Here is a 17,023-nt window from a genome sequence, read left to right as displayed (position 1 = left end):
AGCTGGGAGTGTATGATTATTGTATGCTCTTGCATGTTCTACTCTGTCCTGCACCTATGATAACATTACTCTGATTCCACTGTCGCTGGCACTGGTATCTAACAGGAACTCACTTTCTTATGGTGAATAAGCTAGCACTGAAATATTTACTATAGTAAACTTTAGGGATAAAGTGCATTTGACTTCATTAAGATCAGATGAAGAAAACGTTGGCCACAAATCATTGGTAATATGACAACAACAAAAAACTGAGGAAACGGCTGTCTTCTCACTTGAGTGCAGGATGAGATCAATCTTCCACCATGGCTATCTTAACAGAGTCTTTAAAGAAGACCACATCTTTCTCTAAAATGTGGGAACACTTTCCTGGTTTTAGTTTCAAGTCTACTTTATTTATCCACTGGAACACAGTTTCAGGTTCCCAGCTACAGACTCAAAAATATGACCAAATACAAAAACATATGTAGAAAAAGCATCTTTCTTCGGTGTAAGCTTCTACATTCACAGGTATGAACTACATTCTGAAGTATCTGGGCTGACCACTAAACTATTCAGTGCAAAAAGTCCCCTGTACTACCCCAAGCCAATAGCAAAACCCAACTTGGGCTATGTCAATTTTCTAGAACAAAGCAAATGCTTCACTCCTTTCATTCTGGACAAAGTCAAGGAAGTGCTATCATTGGCCTGTACCCGATAGATGAACGTGGATAGCTCTAACCATTCACTGGAAACCAGTGTGGTCACATTGCAGGGCTGGAGTTGTGTGAGTAGCTGACTAACCCTCAATACAGGTCTAACCTGATGCCGTGGAGGTGACTGATTAGGTCTGTCTGTCTAAGGTGTAGCTGCTACAGCTGTTACTGCAGGCTTTTTCTCTCCAACAACTGAACCAAATCTGATACTTCATATTGTGCTATGATTAAAACCAACAGTTAAAGAGAAGATGTCCACCACACCCAGTTGTTACATTGCTTCACTGAGAAGACCCTCACTGGATTTATCCACATTTATGTTCTTACAATTTGAAAATGCCATTGAAAGATAGACCTTCCTTTGCAATCATTGCAGATTGGCCACATAGGAGGCTAGTTCTTGGTGTCTTTCCTTCTCTATGCCTTGAAATCAGTGTAATGGATTACCAAATTCTGCACTGGGTCAAAACAATAACCCAACTCATGGTTACTGTCTTGCAGTTCTTATCTTGCTGCTCCTCTTCCAAGTGCTTAATAGCATCAAGGGTCACCCTTCTAAGCTCAGGATCAAATATTTGACAGCCTGTTCCTTCAGACAATGGTCAAAGTCTTCTTTCATTGCACTTCTAAATATTGGGGGCATAATCTACTTAACTTTGTTGAGTGACATGCGGTATTGGCCAAAGCCTCTCCTTTGTTGGTTCTTGGCTAATGCCTAGCTGAGATATTGTGGATGCAGGCTGATAGATGTACTCAGAGACCCCAACACTCACACGAGTAATTGGCAGGGCTACCAGCTGCTCACAGCAACTTGTGGGACTGTCCCACTTTCCTACTCGATCCCAGGTGTTGTTTGAAGTCATTTCCGATGTAGTATGGTACATATCAAATCAGAGTTCATAGTTCGTGGGGTTTACCCATGGACGCCTATCTCTATTCTACCGGGAAAACAGCTATGACTGTTGGAGATTGTTCACCAGTGGTAAATCCAGTCTTTCTTCGTTTCGGACAGTGGGGCTGTAGTACTCTGGCTGGCAACACCCTGGGAATTCTGTAGAAACTTTCCCAAGTGGTCTTGAACTTGCCAACCACAAATGCAAGTCAATGACCCCCAGTCACCCTTGCCTCCCTTACTCTGATACTGATCTTCAGGGGCAAGGTTTGATCTACTGGTTTAGGTGCTCCAGATGTTGGGAGATCTTTCTGAGTCGGTAGCTATCAACTGATCAATGTGAAGGACCTTTGCAGTATGGGCAAAATTCTTATGTAAAGGAGAGGATTTCTCTTGGACTCAACCCTTTTTTTATCTTAATGTCTTTCTTTGGTAGAAACTTTCCCTCTTGCTCAAAAGTACTTCTGCTTTAGGTATTATGACATTCTATAAGTCAGAAGCATTCCTTTAAACAATTTTTAAACACAAGAGTTCAAGCAAGAGCCAAAATGTATGTAACCAAAATAGAAGACTTTGCAATAAATTCTGTGGTCATGGTGCCAAAATTTCTACTTCATAGTTACTTGTGACAATCTCAAATAAACTGATTTTTATGCAAGTGTCGGATAGGTCCACTTAATAATAAGACGACCAAGTAAGACATTTGTAAAGTAATTTGAATTTGAAAAGCCACCGAATTATAAACTTTTGGGAATATCGAGACTGTGTACATGATGGAAAGTCTAAAACAATTTATATTTCAACACAAAGCAAAACAAACAAAAAAAAACGTGGATACTTACATAGACAAACGGACAATTGTCTCTACTGGATTAATTAATGATTCAGCATCTTTCTTTTTTTCGAGACCGATCTCTGTCGAATTAAATACTTCACAAACCGGGAATAACCCTGAAAGTAATTAAGGCTCCAAACTTTTAGAAAATCTCGGTTCCTTTCGTTTTGATAGCGTCATTATATGACTGTTCTATCTCTCACAACATTTGTCCAGTGAAAGGACTGCAACCGTTCACTCCATTCTACACTAATGTGCATTGTTGCTAAATAAGAATGGACAGAGTAGATATTACCTGCTATCGAGAACAACCAAGATGCAAAGACAACCAGAACAAAACAATTTCAAAGGTTTTCTGGACTATGTGTTTATGCCCTAACTACATATAAACACTAATCGATTTTTTAATTCTGTATATTACTAAAGACGGGTGAAAAACACAAAATATGTCAGCATATCATATCACACTCGATTTAGATTGGAATCAATGCACCACCAAATCTTCTTAGCTGGTATAAATTGGAATCAAGAGTGCTACAAAAATGTTTAGATTTTCCCAAAAATTACGTCCTAAGTATAAAGTATAATTTTATATTACACTTACAGTAGGTTAGAAGTTCGATATATGATTAATAGGAACACTAACTGCTGACTTGCATAGCTAAAAACCTGGTTTCGATATCCGTTGTGGGCAGAGCACAGATAGCCCATTGTACAGTTTTGTGCTTAACTACAAACAAATACTAATTAAGAGGAAAAAACTATACAAATTTTTAACTCAATCGTACTCTATTGTCTCTTTATAAGCATTATATTAACAGCAAAATGACCTACTATGTGGCAGCACTAGGGTGTATGTTTTGGAATATGTGGGACGGGTGAATGACCGTATTAGCAAATTAATATCTGTAATTAACTTAAGTGTAAGTCAAATTAATTTGTGCGTACTCTGCACAAAAGGCTGAAAAGTTTTGTTACGGTGTAAGGCTAGTTATTTACTTAAGATAACCTGAGTTATAACTATGATAATTGAAACTAGAAATTGGTGCAATCTGGTCAACGTTAGAGTTAGTGTTTGATGTTGGAAGTTGATCTTTTTACTTTAAAGTTTGAGTTTAACTTGTAGGTTAGAATCTAACTTCAAGCTAGATTCTAAGTTGATGTAATTTATCATTTCATTCTCAGTTACATTGTTAGTAAATTCACGTAATAATTACCATTGACAATAGAATATAATACGCTATCCAAACAAAACTGTGTAGATGAGCATCTTACTCTTAGAGTTTGACTTTTGAGGCCTAAATTAATTAATGTACACTGATTTCTGTATAATTATTTTAAATAGCGGTCTCAGTGAAATTTACTTATTAATTATATCGTAGTAAAACGTCAGCTACCTAGGAGAGTAATAGCTTTAAACAATCGAATTTATTCGGCATATATATTTTAAGGATTTGAAACTGTAGTCTGTAGGGTTGAGCAGTGTATACACAATAGTCTGGTGAAAATAACTACTGTTGATCAGGAAACATATGCATTAAAAGATTAAATTTATCTAGTTCAATTTTGTAATTGTAGTAACATACACAACACTTTTCACAGTACTCAGTTGTGTATGTAATATTAATAAAGAAAACAAGTTATAAATTATGTATGTATTCTTTAGAACAAAAACTGCATGGATGTTGTGTATAAAATATAGTCAAATAAAAATTCCTATATGATTGTTGTGAAAGCAATTTACAATTTTTAATATGCATACAAATGATTTGGAAAATTATATATTATTAATACTAGTTAGAATTAGGTGAGCTACATACTAACCAAACCTAATTAAAGTTATCAAACCTAGTCTATCATAATCAAAGCTAACATAATTTGACTCGGTATAACCTTGATAAAATAACATATGCATTGAATATTAATATTATATGCCATTCTTTGCTTTTCTATTTCTTACTGTTATTCATGTAAAAAAAATAATAATAATTCCTGACAAGGCTTCATCTCACAAGAGAAACACTTCAGAAAGAAGAGATTTCTCAAGCTAAGAAAACCAGTTGTTAAAGGTCAGATTCAAACACTCAACCCTGGTATCATGAAACTGTCATACCACCAAGCCCTGTTCTGTGATGTGAAATGTGAATACATATGAACATTAGAGCATTGAACAATCATATGTTTCTAGTCATCAGATATCTTGTATATATAGTCTTTTAAATGGTCAATTCATGACCCTCAAGTATATAGTCATTAACAGACCAAAGTTTTAAGTCTAACAATGATGTAAGATTTTCTCCATATTGATCAAGAGATACAACTGTGTTTATCAGCAATGAGAAGTGATTATAATTATTGAACAATTTTTCTGACTTTTTGTTTAAAATAAAGATTTATTCACCTGAATGAATTTTTACTTTTGGGATTTACGTTATGTTTGTGTATTAGCCCCAGTTGCACAGGCTGTCCCAGCTTTGGTGATATTCACAGACAATGGGAGCCATAGCATACATGAAATGTATAAAATGTAGTTTTTATATAATAACAATAAGAGTGATTAGACTAATGGGAGATTCATTTGATGGCTTGAGTGTAAATATTGAACCTTAATCAGTTGCAGTTTCATATCTCTAAAATATATCCAATACATTGATGTTTTTCAGTGAACTATATTGTTTTAAAGCTATTACTATCTCATATTGTTGACATTTTGACTAAAATAAGTATATTGATGCTTCTTGCCACTAATTAGTGAGAACCAGTAATTATTTAGCTGTTGTCCTGATTCATTGTGTTTGTAAGGAATCTGGATGGCTTAACATGCACATGACAAGGGACCCTTTGGTTCTTCAAGAGCATCCTTGCATACCTATCTGTGAAAGAGAAAAATATTTAAGCCCACCCTTTATTTTTCAGGAAATCAATGATTTCTTTATTAATCTTGTTAAATACAGCCTCCACTACTGGTGATGGGAACTCATTCCACATGCCAATCACCTTGTTAGAAAGATAACGGTCTTAACTAGAACCTAGCCTGTCTTCTATAATTTTAAACTTTTGTTCTATTGTCTTCAGAACATAGCCCAAAGAAACTAGCAACCTTTATTCTGTTAAGTCCTTGAATAGTCTTGGAAATTTCTACTTCTTACCTTTTTCTCAACAGAAAATGAATAAAGAGATCTTAAGATATGATGAATTGTGATTAATTTTTTAATTACTTTTTATTTGTAGAGTTAATATAAAATTTTTTGACAGATATATTACTGGAAGAAATTTTGCTTTTGTATTATTTGTTCATTTGATTATCTTGTACTTTTGATTTCTTAGTAATGTTGTTAAAAACTTTTTGCTAAGTTATTAACATTTTCTTGCTTTCTTTAAGATTCCATAGAAAATAAAATAAAACGAAATTGAAAAAATTGTATTTCAAATTTGTCTATGTAATGTCAAAATAATTAAGTTTTGTCTAATATGGATTGTTGCCAAAGATGAAAAGAAATCAGATCTTACAGTCTTATACCAAAATACTTATGATGAATATGAAGTTCAATCTATTATTTGATTTACCATTTGTCGCTGAATTATATTGATTTTGGGGAATTATATCCCTTATTAGTAACCCTGGACAAGGGCAAATCAAAAGAACAAGGCTAGCATAGAAAGACATTTAGAACTCATGGTTCACAGAAGCAGTATATATCCTTTGAGTTTATAGTAAGGTACCACAACATTATTAATCAAATAATAGGTTAGGAACACTCACTAATATATAGTTTACTATGATGCATTTATATTCAAATTACAACTAATTCGGTTCATTTTTAAGTTCCACGTGGATATTATTTTCTAGGTAATTGTAGAAATTAATTTTACACTATAACTTGCACATAAACACTTGCACAAATTATAAGCTTAACACTAAAAGATTTTTTTTATATCTGTTATTAAAATTAGGCTTAAGTTTAACATAATTTTTAGTTTTTTAACAAGACTTTGTTTTATATTAAACTTCTTTGTTGTACAGGTATTTCAAATATAATCATATCTATCTCCTCAATACAGTCATGTATCTAAGTGTATTTTAATATTTAGTTTAGCAAGTCACTTAAGAAGGCTTTAAAAATGCTAATCTAATTCATTTTCTTCAATATATAGAATAAATCTTTTCTTTTTTTTCAGGTGGCAATGACAGGTGGACTTGCACTGCGAAATTCTCGGCCCAAAAACGTATTGTTTGTGCTTGCAGGGGTGGCATTTTTTTTTATTATATATCTCTTTACTACTACACGTTCAGAACTGAAAAATGTACAGAGCTCCTGGGAAAAATGTACACAGCAGCGAGATTCTCTTTCTGCACAACTTCAAGGTTAAACACCAGAAAAAGATTTTAAAGCAGTTTGTAACTCAGCTATGGGATTGACAGATTCTTTGAATGACAGAGTTACATTATATATATTTCTATTTTATATAGAACATTTCTATAATAAGGTTTATTTCATTAGAAATATATAAATATTGATTGACTTGTTTCAAAATATATTAAAATTATTTTAACATCTACTTAGTTATTTTATTTATTTTTGTAACATTTTATCTATTAAAGAATACAGTTACTAATTTCTGAATAGATTGAGGGAGGGTCTGGACTTCCTTTGGTCTACACCTGCTTATACAACACTAGAGAATACAGTGATTAATTTCTGAAAAAAAACAAGGATTGGGGTTGTCAAACTCTCTGAACACCTTCCCTAGATCCATACCTGCTTATACAACATTAAAGAATGCTGTTAACTAATTATAAATATAACACAATGTAAAAAAATGACAGTGGCAAATACCATTAGTAGCTTTGCACAAACAAAGAGACAAGGTGAGCAAGTTTAGTGGCAATGGGAATTGAACTTGAGACCTTATAATCATGAGGCACACCACCCCTCTCTGAATTATGTAACTTTGTGTTTAACAACAAACAAACATAATGGCAATATTTCAATTACTTGGATAATTGATTTCTTTACAAGACACTAAGTGATGTAATAACTGCTCTAATCAACTTGAGACTATAAATTGAACTGCACATGTCCTTTCTAATGGTGTATGAAGAAAAGAATTGACATGAGACTATGAGTTAACGGTTTTTTTCTTTAGTGATGTATGAACAAAAGAATCAACTTGACACTATAAATTGAAATGTTTTCTTTCTAGTGGTGTATGAACACAAGAATCGACTGGAGACAACCCTTCAACAGGAGAAGAAGACAAAAGAAGGTAGGAAGTATAAAGAACATAATGTATGTAATATTTGAGTAAAATATCTGTAGTATTTACAAAACTAGTGCATGGTTGTTAGCAGCTAGTAAATGTAAAACGTTGATGGCATATTTATATTCTTTTAAATTATTGTGTATCAGCTGAACAACGATATTGTAATCACAAAGGCAGACAAAACTAACCAAATTGTTATCTTAGACAAAATCATTGATGAAAGAAAGTTAGAAGGTATGTTTATGAAAAATTAAGCTCCACTCCCTTACCATAAGAAGGTGTCTGACTTTAACAGACAACTAAGTACAATTCTTGCTGATTACCCAGATATTTTAAAGAAGTTAAAGTGTATTAATCCTTCTTTACCTTACATGTACAGTTTGCCTAAAACACATAAAGAAGACTGTCCCTTGAGACCTATAATTTCTAATGTGGGATCTGTCACATACCCTTTATCTAAATGGTTAGCAGGACATCTATCCCCAGTTGTTGGAAAAATCTCATTGTCGCATATCCAAAACAGTTTAAATTTTGCGAACAAAATTAAAAACATTGACCTAAGTAAAGGAAAAATGTTAAGTTTTGACATTGAAGCTTTATGTACCAACATACCAGTTCAAGAAACCATAGAATTTCTTAAAAGAAAATTACCTGAACTGAACATATCTTGCCTGTGTAAACAACAATGTATTTCTTGGTCAGTATTTTAGACAAAAATCTGGAATGGCCATGGGAAATCCACTGTCTCCAATACTGTACAACCTTCTCATGGAATATTTTGAAACCGAATTAGTTCCTTCCATCAATATAAACCTTTCAAAAATTTTGTGGTTCCAAAATGTGGATGATATATTTTCTGTGTGGCCAAACAAAAAAGAAGTGATTTTGAAAGTGTTTTGAACAACCTTAATCAACTTTAACCAACTATCAAATTTAAAGTTGAATGGGAAAAGGATGACCAACTTCCTTTCTTGGATGTTTTGAGAACCAGTAAAAACACAGAACCAGTTCTCTCAGTATACCGTAAACCGACAAACTGAAAACCAGAAAAAATACAGAACCAGTCCTTTCAGTATACTACAAACCAACAAATTCTTTAAGTTCTGTTCACTTTTTTTTGTGTCATCAAAAACAGGTCAAAATATCTATTATTTCTTCATTTTTTCTTAGAGCATATAGAATATACCACCCGACAACGCTTGAACATGAAATTAAAAATATCTTTTCTCTTTTCAAAGAACTACATTTTCTACAGTGTTTCATTACAAATTGCCATCTCAAAGCAAAAAAAAAACCTTGTTCCTTGAAGATAAAGAAAGATCAACCAATGAACCTCAGGATGAAATATTATGGAAGAATAACCTTAGAATCATATACAAATAACCAACCACCATTAAAAATAACCTAACTTTCAACAGAAAAACACCTGATAATGAACATGGCATTTATATTATACCATGTCAATCCTGTGAGAAAGGTTAAGTAGGTGAAACTGGAAGAAGTGTTGACAAGAGAGTTTCTGAACATAAAAAAAGACATAAAAATGGAAACCAAAACAATGCTATTTTTCTTCATACGAGAGATTCTGGCCATCAAATTGATTGGAAATCAACAAGAATCAAATACGAAAAGGATAACTACTTAAAAAGAAGAATCGTCAAAAGTTGCTTAATCAGAAGCCTGCCTAATTTTAACACCTTTCAAGGTCACTAAGCTTAACAACTTCCTGACCTCTTGTGTCCTTAAGGGAATTCCAGGATCAGGGCATTTGTTGACCAGTTTTACCTGTCAGAAGACAACATGAGACTGAAGAAGATGCACAAATGTGTCTAAACCAGTTTCTCTAATATCAGACTTCTGACAGTTTGGTCCCTTTACTGTGTTTTTCACTAATAAAAACAACATTTCTTGTATAAAATATGACTAATTTGCCTCGACAACCATCAATTAAAACTTAACACATTATGATAGCTTCATACTGTCAATATCAGGAGTGACATCTACTACAAACAGAAGAATTTAAAAAGGAGAAATAATTGCCACATTATAGAAAATTAGGGATGGAAGGGTTAAGTTAACATTTTAGGTATAAACTCCAAATGTCATACCATTACTGAATATTGATGCTAGTTAATCAGTCATTTCTCTTTAATGGAAAGTATTTTAACCTACCACATAAAATTTCAATTGATGCTATAATCTAAATTCAGTTCCTGAATTAAGAGTATTAAAAGTTTAACTTCATTCCATAAAATAACATGACCCATTTCATGAGTTTGTTTTTGAAGGGGAAGAATTTAATGTATAGTTTAAAATATTGTGTGAATGAACATAAAAGTTACATATGATATAACAGGACTTTAAGTTTATTTTGGAACCTTTGATTTATATATATATATATATCAAAAATATCAGTATCTTTCTTGATAATAATATAATGTTGTAACAGATTCTATTGTTAGGTAAGAAATAATGAAAAGACCAGACCACTTAGGGAGAACGAAAGCATTTTATTTCTTCACTGTAATATTTACACTTGAACAGTTTAACGAATTAATAATAGGCCTCACCTTGCAAATAACTGTAAATAGTCATTAACTTGATAAGTTTATATATTTGCTGTACTTCTGTTGCTTTGTAATCAATCATCTACTGTAAGAAACACACATACCAATTAACAGTCTCTTCTAATGTCACCTAACTTGTATTTCTAAGAAAATTCTAGTCACTGTATCATGTGCTCATCATATAATTTAAAAACTCCCTCTAGCCACAAACATCTAAGACATCAAACATAGCTTACAACAACATGTAGATTTTGCTGACTATACTAAGACTAGGAAGGACCGATTATTTTGAAAATGTTTCTATTATACTAATGGATCTTGACAATCTTAGTTAACTAGGTCAGAATGAAAACATTTTGTTTTAATATTGAGAAATATAAGTTGTGCCCCTGCTGTATTGAAATTTACTGACTTTATGAAATTACTTACTTGACAATGTGTGCTGATAGGTTGAATTTTTTTTAACTTTTTTGTTTAGATATATATGGTTGTGAATGGTCCTAATTATTGGATTTGATGTTTTGATACTTTTTGGAGTGTTCTTTCTGTTACCTTCCTTTTTGTTAAGTTATGTTCAAAATGTTTAGGTTATTGTTAGTACAAATATTAAACTTGAATAATCTTATAGAGAAGAATAATGAAGCAATGTTGTGTTATAGTGGTACATTTAATATATCAAAGAATAATGTCACTCCATCAGTTTTGTAATGTATGCTAGATCTAGGGATACCATAGATGCAAGTAATGTATTAGAGTGAAATCTCATTAGTCCAGACATTGACAAATATGGATTATTCACCATATGATTGATTTGTAATATAGACAAATCTTCACAATGGGAAATCTAACTGATAAACCATATATTCACAATCGAACTCTGAACAGATATTTATTATAACAAATATGCATTTTCTATGTTTATATGATTCAGTAGTCTATATACGATTCCACAAGTAGGGGTCGATTAGAATAGAAGACCAGGTGATGATTACTAACCAAAAAACACCTACACTTACTGTGTACACTGGTTTATGACAGTATTATTAGAACAACCTTCACAGCAAAAATGTACATATAAACTATAACAGACATTGAGAGGTCATAAGAGTGATTTATGCTACAGTCAAGTAGAGTTACGGTGCTCCAAAATGAAGATACCTATAAATATCAACATCATTAAAACATGATGTGTGTTTATACAAGAATACAATACATGAATTAAGTATCATTTATACTATAAGTCATTAGTATGAACAAAATTATGATTTATGTGAAGATAATGAAATAATATGCTACTTTGATTATGCAGTTTGTATAATTATTGATAACATAAAATAATAAACTGATAAATTTACTGTACATACAGTTGTGTTTTGTTTATCAGTTGTAATCCCATGCTAACTAGATGCACTCTTACATTTATTGATTGATAAACACATGCTATTAATAGTGTCTCTGTTGTATTCAAAGTGACTGGTTTGATGTCTTGATAATCCAGAAGAATTACAAATGCATTTGGATTAATGAGGTTTCACTGTAGTTGAATCAGTTTTTTTTAAGGTAGTCAAAGTAACAAGAATAAACTGAGAATAGGTTGAACCAATAAATGCCAAGTTTAGTCTTGATACCATAGAGACAAATTTTTATCATCAGATTAAATATTCTTTCCACAAAGAACAGGAGTGGAAGTAAGAGGAATGTTTGTATCTAGTTTAAAAAGAGTTCATTAGTTATGCTAGTAGCCATTAGGTCTAACATATTTTGATTAAAAAATCACTTAATATGGCAGATAATTTGTTTTTCACAATCTTCTTAATTTGTCAATTTCACATTTCAAACCAAGTGTGTAAAAATAGGTTTTAGTGTTTAACCCGTGGTTATGCTAGTATTTAATATATGTTGTTGCATTGTTTAAAAGGTTTATGAAAGTATCTACCCAGTTTATCTTCATGATACATACTATACTTGTGTGTGCTTGTACTTACAGATTCCAGAAAAAAACTCTCTGTACTGGAAAGTCAACTGTCTACAGAAAAGGTAATATGTTACAATAAAACATTTATTATGAGCTAGTTCCTAGTGTTTTGCCAGATGATGATTTATTGCTTAAACAAAGTAAGCTACAAGTCTGTTATAAGCAGCTGCAGTATCCACTAAATTAATTTAAAAAAGCTCCCAGTGCTTTACCAAATGATGAGTTATGACTAAAACCATTGTAGATGCTGCTGCTCCACAGGCTAAAGATTTATTGCTAAAACAAAGTAAGCTAAAGTAAGTGTGATTCCAATATAAGCAACTGCAGTGTCAACCCAAAAAGTAAATTGGTATTGGAACTTGTTGGATTAGGATGCTCTTGTAATTAATGTTCGCCTGCTTATCTCTATGATATTTACTGGACTTCATTATCTGAAGGTCTTCAGTGTTGTTATTGACTCTAGAGACTTAGGCTCATGTAGCCAGACATCAGTCCTCAGTCTTCCTTGGTTTCTCATCTCAGATTGGTTCTTCAGGTTCTCACTCACTTCTTCTTCCTATCTCCATGTTTTCTTTCCTCCTCCCTCTGACCCCATTTATCTTCAGCTTGTTTAAGATGCAGCATGGATCCCTATGGCAAGAATGCTGTTGAAAAAGTTTTTACCCTTACTCTGGGATATTACTCTTATCAACTGGTCACTAGTCGTTCCACAGTTCTGAATAGAGGGTTTCTTTTCTCTCTCTGGTAGTCCTTTTCACTCTGTCTGTAGATGACCAAGGTAGACGTATCAATTTTTTTTACAATTCCAATTGCCCCATCCTTCAGACATTTTCTTCATTTTGGACATTTTCTCCATTTTTCTCTAGTTCCATACTCTTCCTTTTGGCATTGCTTATGCTCCTTACATCTTCATTCAATTCATAGGGGCATTCATCTGCCATATTTATTGATTGTTGCTGAGGTTCCACATCAAATAGATGATTGGCTTCTCCTTGCCCATTTATGGTTGAACTCCTTTTCTTCCACCTACATTTTTCTGCAGGAGACTGTGTAGTTAGGCTGACTAGTCAAGCATTTCAGATATTTTTTTCATGCCTACCCAATATTTGGTACATCTGTGCATGTTCTTCAACTTTCATCTCAATCGGGCTCAGCCTTCACCACTTTGTCTGCCAGCAATTGAATGTCTTGTCACCAAGATTCACATTTCTCATTTACACTCTGCATGTTAGGTTCTTTCCATTTTGGGGACTCTGGCTTCCCTAGAATCACTCATTCCTTTAGGCCATGCACACATGTGCCTCCTTCAGCAGACATTGCGGGACCATTGGAACCTTTCTCAGGACCCATTGTTCTCAATTATGCACCTCCCTTCTCCTTTTCTAGAGGACTTATCTTGATGGCTTAACTGTGCCAATACCATGGTGGACATCCCCTTGCTGCCTTCTTGACCAGATATCCATCTTTTCACAGATGTTTTTCTTTCAGGCTGGGAGCACATCTCTGAATGACGACATGATTTCAGGCATGAGCTCTGGACAAGCATTCATTCCACATCTACATTATTAAACTTGTCACAATTCCTTGGTCATGTTTTCATTTTTTCTCTCTTCTTGTGGATTTGTTGGTCATGATCCACTTAAACAATTCCGCAGTCGTTTCTTATATCAACCATCAGGGGATACCCATTCCAGGACTCTAAGCTTCCATGCATTGGACTTGATATTTTGGGCTTATTCCCATCAAGTAAGTCTCATAGCTTGTCATGTACCAGAGACTAGTAAGTCTTATAGCTTGTCATGTGCCAGAGATTCTGAACCTGGTGGTGGATTGCTTGTGTTAGCCAGACTGGAATCTACCACAGAGTGGTCTCACCATCCTCAGATTTTTGATTGGGTTTGCTCTCAGTTGGACACACTTGTCATTGATGCCTTTGCTACTCCTCTCAACACCAAAATTCCACTTTTCTGGTATCCAGTCTCTCATCCTTCGGACCTGGTGGTTGATGCTCTCGGCCAGGACTGATCTCAACTTTTTCTGTATACCTATCCTTTTCTGCACCACCTCCCTCATGTCCTCACTTTGATTGGCAACACTACTTGTTGGATCCTGTTGGTGGCAACTCTTTGGCCTACACAACCCTGGTTTCTTCTGCTTCATCAGTGAATGTCCAGGCCCCCCTTCTTCCTCCATCCCATTTCCCCACTCCTCTCTCTTGCTCCAACCTCACCTCATTTTCACCTAGGGGTGTCTTCCCTTCATCTTCATATGTGGGATTTATCTGGTACATCACCTGTAGGGCCAGACTATTGTTTTGATCATGTAGCTTTCTTCTTATTCCATTCCTGTCATCCTTCAAATTTGTCCATCTATCAATAGAAGTGACAAGTTTTTTTTACATTGGTCCACCCACCACTCCCTTTCTCTGAGCCATCCTGCTGTGGCCAACCTTTTTACCTTTTTCATATGGTTGTTCAAACATGGATTTTTGGTCTCCAACATAGCTGATTATTGGGTGGCTTTGTCTTTTGCTGACCCTTGGACAAGACCCTTCAGACTGGCATGTGGATGAATTTGCACTCATTTGTCTCCCATTATCTTCATCATTTGGCTGTTTTATTTTCTGTGGGATTTCAACTCACTTTGGTTTCTATTTTTCAATCTAATCACCATTTTGGAGAAAGGTATGTTCATTTTGTTTTTTCATCACCCTTTTCTCTTTTATAGGATCCCTTCATGTGGCTGGTGTTGCATACCAGGATATGCTTATCCCCCAAAATTTGCTTCATGTCAGAGGTAATGGAAAGTGCTCAACCCATCTACCCTGGCTCCACAAGTGCCTACTGTTAAGATTACGTGTTCAGCATGACATTGAGAGGCATCCTCATGATATTCACACTACTTAATTGTCTGATCCAGACCATGCCATTCTATATACTGTCATGGATAAAACTAACAACAGAAAAATGTCTACCCACTTCTTTGGCTTCTGTTTGTTGTGTTTTAAAAATAGGGTTTCACAGTCACTCATTGCACTGTCTCCAGTAAAAGACTTTTCTGGCAGACATCAAATGGGGATTTGAGCACTCCCAATGCAAATACCCCCCTCCCTATTTAAGTGGAGCACAGGAGACCCTTGCCATTCATCAGTTCATAGCTGCTGTGGTGGTGGACCTTGGAGAGTTCCTCATTGATTGTGTACAGGTGGGAAGTATGGCATTAGTGACACTGTCTGTCTGGTGTGGGTCACTCCTCAAGCAGCTAGTTTGTGCTTCTCCCACAGCAGGACAGGTTCATCATGCTCATCTCTGTCTGTTTAGTTGAGCTGTGGTGCAACACACACTGTACAGTTTAATCATGACCTAACCACACTATACTTCTTGGCTTGAGGACCACTTGTATGAGGAAGCTTGGTTGGTCATGCACAAATTCTTCCCATCCCTGCAACACATGAGGATTTTTGGCCTTCCCCTCTCTTTCCTTGTGGGTGAAGAATAAACTCTGGTCTAGAGGAGATGTCTGTGATGTTTTTGTATCTATATGAACCCCTGTCATTAGGTGTCACACTTCATGGGCTTTCCCTTCAGGCATATCTGAAGGGAGCTTATCTAGATTTAATGTTTGCACTGGCCCCTCTACTATTTCCATGAGGGATTCTAGCTATTCTTTGTGAAGAGGTGAGGTATCATCTCAGAGGTTAATATTTTCTTTACTTGAAACTGTATTTCTGATAGATATCTCCACCCACCCTTCCCATTTCTGGCGCACTTTGTTTTCCCTCATCTAAGAATGAAGTTATTTTGTAGTGCAAGTGCTTAGGATGAAGGGCTGTTATCACATGATGATGTTATCATGCACTGGCATAGTTCATGATAAACATGTGATTATGAGATTGGAGTTAGCTCAAGGCTAGTGGCATGCAAGACTCATAAGCAGATGCTTGTGGGATCAAGTTATTCTGTGTGAGGAGGTGAGTACCCATTGGAAATACATTTCCAGATAAGGAAAATGTTAACTTCTGAATGTCTAACTGAATCATGATTTCCCACTAAAATCATTGTAGAGACTACTGCTCCACAAGCTAATGATTTATTGCTAAAACAGAGTAAGTTCCTATTATGTTCCAATGATGACTTACTAATAAAGTGTTGTAGTACATTTCAAGATATTGATTTCTTACTATAACCAAGTATGTTGCTATTATTCTATCAGTTTATTTGAGAAACATCAACAAAGGGACTTAGAAAATGTTTTTTTTAATTCTTTGGTTATTATTTGATTAACATATATGTCCATTATTGTAGTTTCCTTACAAATTTCAGGACACTTTTCAGAAACTTCAAAAGGAACTAGGTCAGCTCAGGCAAGATGTGGCTCTCCTGAAGGAGGAAAAACAACAACTGGAATTAGAAATGACCAGCCAGCTTCAACAAGTGCAACAGCAGAAGGAACTTGAATCCAACAAACTCCATGGTCAGATAAAAAAAAGACATTCTATGAACATAAATATATATTTTAATATAATGTTTTCATGGATATTAACTCTCTCAACATGGGCTTGGTCAATTTGACCAACCATGTGACTTCTTTGTACTCGATTAAAGTCTTTACTTATAATATGAACTGAATGACTGCTAAATTTTGTGAAGATATACATACTGTTACATATCTGCTTGTTTGTTAATTTCCTGGTATAAATTCTTCCCGAGGAACTTCAGCGATACAAGTCCTTTCTTAAATAAAACTAGTTTATTCTTTCTCAATACAACTTTGCAATATGCAGAATTTCCCAGTCAC

The 17,023-nt window shown here is 34.5% G+C and overlaps 1 protein-coding gene across 1 annotated transcript in view; it reads left to right on the top strand.

Annotated features, from left to right (window-relative positions):
• The first annotated feature begins 3,265 nt into the window (after positions 1 to 3,265).
• LOC106474397 (Golgi integral membrane protein 4-like) overlaps positions 3,266 to 17,023 on the top strand; it is a 35,648-nt gene continuing 21,890 nt past the window's right edge. Inside the window, exons 1-5 of the mRNA XM_013935088.2 lie at positions 3,266 to 3,342; positions 6,599 to 6,785; positions 7,625 to 7,687; positions 12,239 to 12,288; positions 16,549 to 16,699. Of these exons, the coding sequence (XP_013790542.1) occupies positions 6,605 to 6,785; positions 7,625 to 7,687; positions 12,239 to 12,288; positions 16,549 to 16,699 (445 nt within the window). The 5' untranslated portion in view covers positions 3,266 to 3,342; positions 6,599 to 6,604. The remainder of the gene's footprint in view (positions 3,343 to 6,598; positions 6,786 to 7,624; positions 7,688 to 12,238; positions 12,289 to 16,548; positions 16,700 to 17,023) is intronic.

The sequence above is a fragment of the Limulus polyphemus genome, unplaced genomic scaffold, assembly GCF_000517525.1.
Source record: "Limulus polyphemus unplaced genomic scaffold, Limulus_polyphemus-2.1.2 Scaffold7170, whole genome shotgun sequence".
NCBI classification, from domain to species: Eukaryota; Metazoa; Arthropoda; class Merostomata; order Xiphosura; family Limulidae; genus Limulus; species Limulus polyphemus.
The sequence above is the reverse complement of the archived record's forward strand: the minus strand, read 5'-3'. Positions and strand labels throughout refer to the sequence as shown.